This window comes from Centroberyx affinis, unplaced genomic scaffold (genome assembly GCF_046629955.1).
Source record: "Centroberyx affinis isolate AG114_WGS23_722 - 3 ecotype Tasmania unplaced genomic scaffold, CSIRO-AGI_Caff_v1 ptg002955l_1, whole genome shotgun sequence".
NCBI classification, from domain to species: Eukaryota; Metazoa; Chordata; class Actinopteri; order Beryciformes; family Berycidae; genus Centroberyx; species Centroberyx affinis.
The window spans coordinates 218,353-225,000 of NW_027281070.1; the positions used below are offsets into that span (position 1 = coordinate 218,353).

At 41.4% G+C, this 6,648-nt stretch overlaps 1 protein-coding gene across 5 annotated transcripts in view; it reads right to left on the reverse strand.

Moving 5' to 3' along the window:
- Positions 1 to 259: 259 nt before the first annotated feature.
- Positions 260 to 6,648, reverse strand: part of hk2 (hexokinase 2) — a 41,099-nt gene continuing 34,710 nt past the window's right edge. For all 5 annotated transcript variants that reach the window (XM_071536904.1, XM_071536901.1, XM_071536902.1 and 2 more), the window contains 5 exons: positions 5,181 to 5,280; positions 4,592 to 4,775; positions 4,072 to 4,227; positions 2,995 to 3,231; positions 260 to 1,347 (listed from right to left, as the gene is read on the reverse strand). In XM_071536904.1, the coding sequence (XP_071393005.1) occupies positions 1,215 to 1,347; positions 2,995 to 3,231; positions 4,072 to 4,227; positions 4,592 to 4,775; positions 5,181 to 5,280 (810 nt within the window). In that variant the 3' untranslated portion in view covers positions 260 to 1,214. The remainder of the gene's footprint in view (positions 1,348 to 2,994; positions 3,232 to 4,071; positions 4,228 to 4,591; positions 4,776 to 5,180; positions 5,281 to 6,648) is intronic.

Consider the following 6,648-nt stretch of genomic DNA (forward strand, 5'->3'; position numbering starts at 1 on the left):
TGGCTGACATTTTTGCACCGCATTCCAGCATTTTAACAGATCACTAATTGGCCTGATGGGGGGGCAATAATTGAAGGACAAAATGTAAACTTTGAAAGAACATAACTGAGGTAAGATGAGATGAGATATAAGATGAGATATCTTGCTACTGAGCGGCCCAAGGGGTGCCTGCATAATTTGTAGGGCACGACACGCTTACTTGTTTGTTGTTTGATTTTAGGCACAAAAAAAAAAGCACACAATGGCAGCCAATCTTTTCTTGTCTCATCTACAGTACAACAACACAAGTGACAATAACAAATGAACAGACATGTTTTATGACTGCCAATGCAATCTCTTAAAATAAATGATTGCCATGCTAACTGACTGAGGAATTTCATGTATAGTTACTGAAGTGTTACATGACATCAAGTTGGAACTTCATCAGAATCTAGCCTCAGTTAAATGTCAGTAGGCCTCATTTATGTAGCTGGACTGTGGTTGCAGTGGGTCAGGTGGGAATGCTGAGTGGCAGAGTGTTGCTGGAAAATGTCTGCAAAACTGCCCTCGATAAATAAAACTAAGAGAAAAGTTGAAAGCTGACTCATTGTGTCTGAAATATGAAAAACATTCAATCCTTGTAGTCGCTGTAATGAAGTCCATTTTATGTTGCTTTATTAAGGGACGGAGCCCAGCTGAGAAGAGCATTACTGAAGAAAGTAGTCTAAATGTAAAAGTCATAGAACAGCAACACTGTATGGCTTCATTAGTTCCAGGAGAATTTTATGTTTTCCAATTTCCAAACAAATTTGCTTTCATCTAGCTTGATAAATGAGGACCGCTAACATTAGTATAACAGTGACATTTCACACAAATTTTATCTCCTCTAGCATACAGGTTAAACTGAACTTTTGTAGCTGAATTTATAAATCACCTTTGCGGATCCCTTTCGATGTCTGCTCACACCATAAATATGCACATATCTATTCCACAGACACACCAAACACTCGTATGTACATTCACACACCCATTCACAGACAAATACACACACAAACACTAAATAAAAGTTAATAAAAGATAAAACAGATCAGTACAAAAGACCTACAATCAAGCCGTTAATATAACATGTGACCATCTTTGATTATCCATGGAGACATGGCACAGCAAATCGGTCCTTGTCGCTCTCTGGTTCTCTTTGTCCTCCACCTCTTGTGACCCTCGACCGCCTCGGGAATTCAGCGCCTGATCCTGCAGGCCACCGCCGTGATCAACGCTGCTCCCTTTCCACTTCCATCTTCTGACTGGAGGAAAGTCACTTCACACTGCGGGGCCAAAACCCGTACTGTGTCTTGCATGACGCTGGAGAAACTTTGGGGGAGGAGGTGGAGGAGGAGGAAGAGGAGGAGGGGTAAAGAGAAGAAAAGAGAGATGTTTTAGGTACCAGTAGAACAATTATAACATGATTCTTCCACCATCCTCTTCATCCTCGATCTAATTGTCCTGATGTGGAATGGCCAAATAGGGACTAATTGTGTTAACTGTACATGATTCAAGAACGCCTTAGGGAAAAAAGCAATATGCTTCTGATTTGGCCTTCCAAGTGGTCCATCCACATCAACATGGATAACCAAAGACTTGGGTCCAAGCATGACTTGGAGATGTATGTTTGAAATGCAGGGTTTCCCGCAGTGCTATATAGCTGAGGTGGGCTGCCTTGGCCAGTGAACCCATTCTGAGGTCTATTATTTCTGAATAACGGCTATTTTACATCTAAATCATAACACTGTGCAGTCAAGAGGTACGGTTGATTTTAGTGTTCAAGCTGAGCACTCAAGAGCTGCGTTAGTTTGTTCCGTCGCGTGTGATACTTGGTAGCATTACAGAACGAAAGCTACTCTCTCTGCAAACCAGCAAATTTTAATAGCATAACCTTTCTACTCATTCTAATTCTGTGGTGTCCTCTGAATGAGACTTGTTGAGGCACACTGCTTCATCATGGTAAGGGGGTGGCGCAAGTGAAGAAGCAAACGCCCATACATCCAGATAACTGAATTTCACATTCCATGCAGAGACATTCACACAACAGAACGTATGTCTCCGCCTGAAAATAGTCCCTTAAGAAAAGATTGTTTTACAAACTAACTTCAAACGTCCATAACTTCTAAACCCGGGCACAAATGTTAGCTGGAGCAGCAGAGAATTTAAGGTTGGTTTATCACCTGAACATTGCATGCATTGACTGCAACTATAGTATTTGTCATCGTGTTGGTGTTTTTCAGTAGTCAAATCAGAAGTATATTTTTTGTTATTGTTTTTCCCTAACCCATGAACACCTGTGGAATGTGACATCCTCATGCACTAAATGTGCACTGCTTCTCTTTGATTGATCAGAAACCATGTAAGGTTTTTCCCCATACTACTTGATGCCAGCATCTCAGACTTTGCAGACCCATAATTGCAAAGAAAATTAAAAAGCTGGATGTTTGGTCCACTGCAAACGTATTCATCATTCTATTCTGTGCCATCTGAAGTATGACATGAAATGGCTGAGAGCATTATGGTAAATGAGAACTCATGTTTTGTGTGTTGGGTGGTGTTGACTCCACATCCATCTACAATGACAGGATGTTCAGAATAACCCGAGAAGGCACTTAGCACTCTAACTGAGGCCACTCACACTCATCAATGGCTGGGTAATCTATTGAGTGGTTGGATGGAATGAAACACCTTGTGACAGCTTTTCAGACAAGGGGTGCTGAAGCTATGACTGAGTTGAAAGAGAAAGATATTGGATGGTTGTATTTTCAACTTCTATTTCATATATGGAATAAAATAGTCTTGGAAAAACTACACCGACTTGTGATTTATAGTGCAGTTCTGTGCCCTGGCAACCCAGTGCTTCAGCTGACCAACTGTGGAATATTTGAAATCTAAAACGACCTTACTGCGCAACACGGGGAATGCATTATTCATACACAGAAGAAACTGGTGTGCTAGCATATTATCACTCCTTACTGAGGGTGCAGCTTGTAGAGGGTGCCGTCTACTCCCACGGTGATGCAGAGCTGCTCCAGCTTGCGGTTCTGACGGATCTTGTCCACCACGGCGGCTAGGCCCGCACCACAGAGCTGGGCCGCCCGGCGGGCAACCACACTGCAGACCTCCTTCACCAGGATGCTGTCGTCGCACGTGGAGCTGGTGAGACCCAGGTGCTGCAGGATGGAGCGAACCTGCCGCAGGGCCAGCCGGTCGCTGTGTGATCAGAGAATTGTGAGGTTTAGAGGCTATACACTGTACGGAGTTGTGCTGGCAACCTGCCTGTCAAAAGTAGATAATGACAGACTTTTCTTTGTTGGGTGAACTATTCCTTTAATGGCATAGTGACCCTGACCATACTCGAGGTACTCAGCTCTTGTGGCTATGAACATCTGATTGCATTTCCAAATGTAAAACTCAACAGAATTAAAAGATTAATTTCTGCTGTTTTTGATGGGGAAGTGATCATTTCGCCACTGATACATCTGAGCGATTTTGTGTTTAGATACTGTCAGCTTCTTAGCTAGCTAACATAGACTTTGGTCAGCCAACCATCAGTCTTGTACATCTGATTTCAGCATTAGCATTAGTAGATACCAGCATTAGTAGTGGCTAGTAGTCCCATGTTAATATTTACATCCATTGCTTTACTAAATTATCCTGCTGGCGACTTAGCTAGAAGTCAGCTGACCTCTCAAGGTACAACTCAGTGTTTCAGAGGAGAGACTAGGGCTAAAGCCAAGGCAGTTTACTCTGTCACAGTAACCTACATTTGGAAACAAAACTACCTTATTAGACTATTTACTTTTACTTCAAATATTACTGAATTGACCTACACCACAACAAGGTTTATCATGTATCTCTCTTTTTGTAGCCCCGTTGTTATATATTTTAAAAGGACCATACCAGTGTTTTCACATATTTTAGCCCATTTACTACACTGCACACATACCTTGCATTACTACAGACCAGTAGTAATGTAAGGCTAGCAGTTAGTTAGAGGTGAACTGCGGAAAGACAATGAGACTAGAATTCATCCCTGTCTGTCATTCTTACCTTTCAATCTGTGACAGGAACTTGGTCTCGAAGATGCCTCGAGTCTTGAGCCGCTCAGACAGCTTGCCTCTGAACAGCAGGCCATGAGCAGTAAACTCCAACAGCACATTCCTCACTATCTCCCCCAGGTACATGCCACTGATCATCTTCTCATACCTCAGGAGAAAAGGAGACACAAACTGAGAACATACCACAACCAAACTTTGGTACACAGTCACAATAAGAAGCATTTTTTTTGAAAATTCTGCAAGCACATACAATAATCTATTCCATCAAACTGATGAGAAAATTCTGAAAAACTGAGGGGGCCTGTCATTCCCGTCAGATGTCAGAATATGTCTATCGCACTAGGCAATTTGAATTGAAGACAATAAAATTTGCCTGGAAGAAACTCCCTAAAAGATGCGTCATACTTAACATAGATAACGTTTTTTGATGCATTTATTTATTTCCGTTTTAAAGCATGTGTTTTTGATTTCAGTGAAATAATACAAAATTCCCATCCCTAGTCCTCCAGTACCTCTGTTTGCCTGGGTTGGTTGAGCTATCGTCCACGATGCGGTCAAACTCGGTGCAGAAGTCGTCTAGCTCGCCGTGGTCGCCGAACGCCCCCCATTCCATGTTGATGCACATGCGGCCGTCATCGCCCTCCACCAGTTCCACGTTCTGCATTTCCTCCATGTAGCAGGCGTTGGTGCCTGTGCCTGAATCAATGGCAGGTGGAGGAGCATTAGAAGAACTTCTATACAGCACAAACAGCAATAATTTTGTTAGAGTACGTGTTACTTTTTTCCCCAGTGGTGGACATCTCAGTTTGCAATAAATTTCCATAACTTTTTAGACATTATGTGTCATGAGCTTTTTCATTAGATGTTCCCATCTGTTGACAGCGTGAAGCCAGAATGTCACTGTGGGGCTGGAGAAATAACTCATTACTTCTATATAGGGCAGTCGTAATGTGCACTGTGTGCCTGCTGGTTGGAGATCCACAGATCTTAGGAAGAATGTCTGAGAACATCTGATTGCATTTCAACAGCATGTAATAGACATGGTTAGTTTCTATTAGCCATGAAGCCAGGGAGAGGCTTGAGAGGACGGGAGGGACGTACCTACGATGAGTCCCACCTCGCAGCGCGGGTCCTCGTAGCCACAGGTCATCATAGTTCCCACTGTGTCGTTCACCACCGCCACAACATCCAAGTCAAACTCCTGGAACCGGTGACAACAAAGGCTGCCAGTTAAAATAAAACATGCAAAACTGAGGATGGGGGACAGATGATGAGGCATTTCACGTTGGTCGATTGTTTTACTTTGTTTACTAAAACAAAAGGGAAAATAATTTTCTTAAGATAATACTCCTATTATCTTTTAGATGTGCATCTAAAAATGGGAGTATTTGTTGTGTTCTTTTATCTTTCTATTTTACTACTTTTATTTTAATGCAATGCATTTTGCTTGTTCTTTTATATGAATTTTATCTTTTTAATCTGTCTTTTATCTGCCTTCTATTGATGTAAAGCACTTTGAGCTGCATGTTGTGTATGAAAGGTGCTATACAAATAAAGGTTATTATTATTATTATCATTATTATTATTATTATTATTATTATTATAAACTTTAATGTCTCTGCAGGGGAAATTTGTCTGCCTGCTGCTGTTAAAAGAAGGTCATATGCAATTACATGGAATTATGGTTTAATTGTACAACCATATAAATAGAAAAACTGTATGGATTCTTTTCCAGTTATTATTCATTCCAATTATATTATGATTTGTGGTGTTGAGCATTGCTATATAAGATGTCACTTAGATGAATAGTACTATAGGTACCTCAATCTCAGAGGAATGCAGTTAGAACTAATTTACCACTGAACTGGAACAATTCATTTTGGTCAGCGCCAACTGACAGGAAAGAGCAACGTCCATGACAACTGGGAACTGGGAAACCTCCTACTACCAGGAAAGAGCAACGTCCATGACAACTGGGAACTGGGAAACCTCCTACTACCAGGAAAGAGCAACGTCCATGACAACTGGGAACTGGGAAACCTCCTACTACCGAATAGGAAAAATCCATGTGAACCACTCTGCAACTCAAATGGAGCAGCTCATTAGTTCAGCCAAACCCTGAAGCTGTGCACTCTATCAGCTGATCGACTATCAGCTGTCTGATCCAGCTGACTCTTATCACCAATCACACTCAAACAAGTCAATGAGGCAGTCTTTATAATCCGCCAGCTCACACTGCTGATCGTTCATGCCACTGCTGCTGTCCCTCCACCTCCCCAACCTCGTCCTGCTGTTATCTCCAACCCTTTGGAATAGTATACCTGAGGAACTTAGGCTAGAAAATTCACTGCCCTCTTTTAAATCCTCTCTCAAGACTTACTTTTACCGTATGGCTTTTTCTTAATTTTTCTTAATTGTTCTGTCTGTACTTGTTTTATCTGTACTTGTTTTTATCTGTTTCTTTTATGTGTTACATTTTATCCACAATGTCATCTTTATTTTTAACTGTTTTATTTGTTACTTTATTTTATTTTGTTGATTGTGATTTAATTCTTGCTTTCTTTTATTT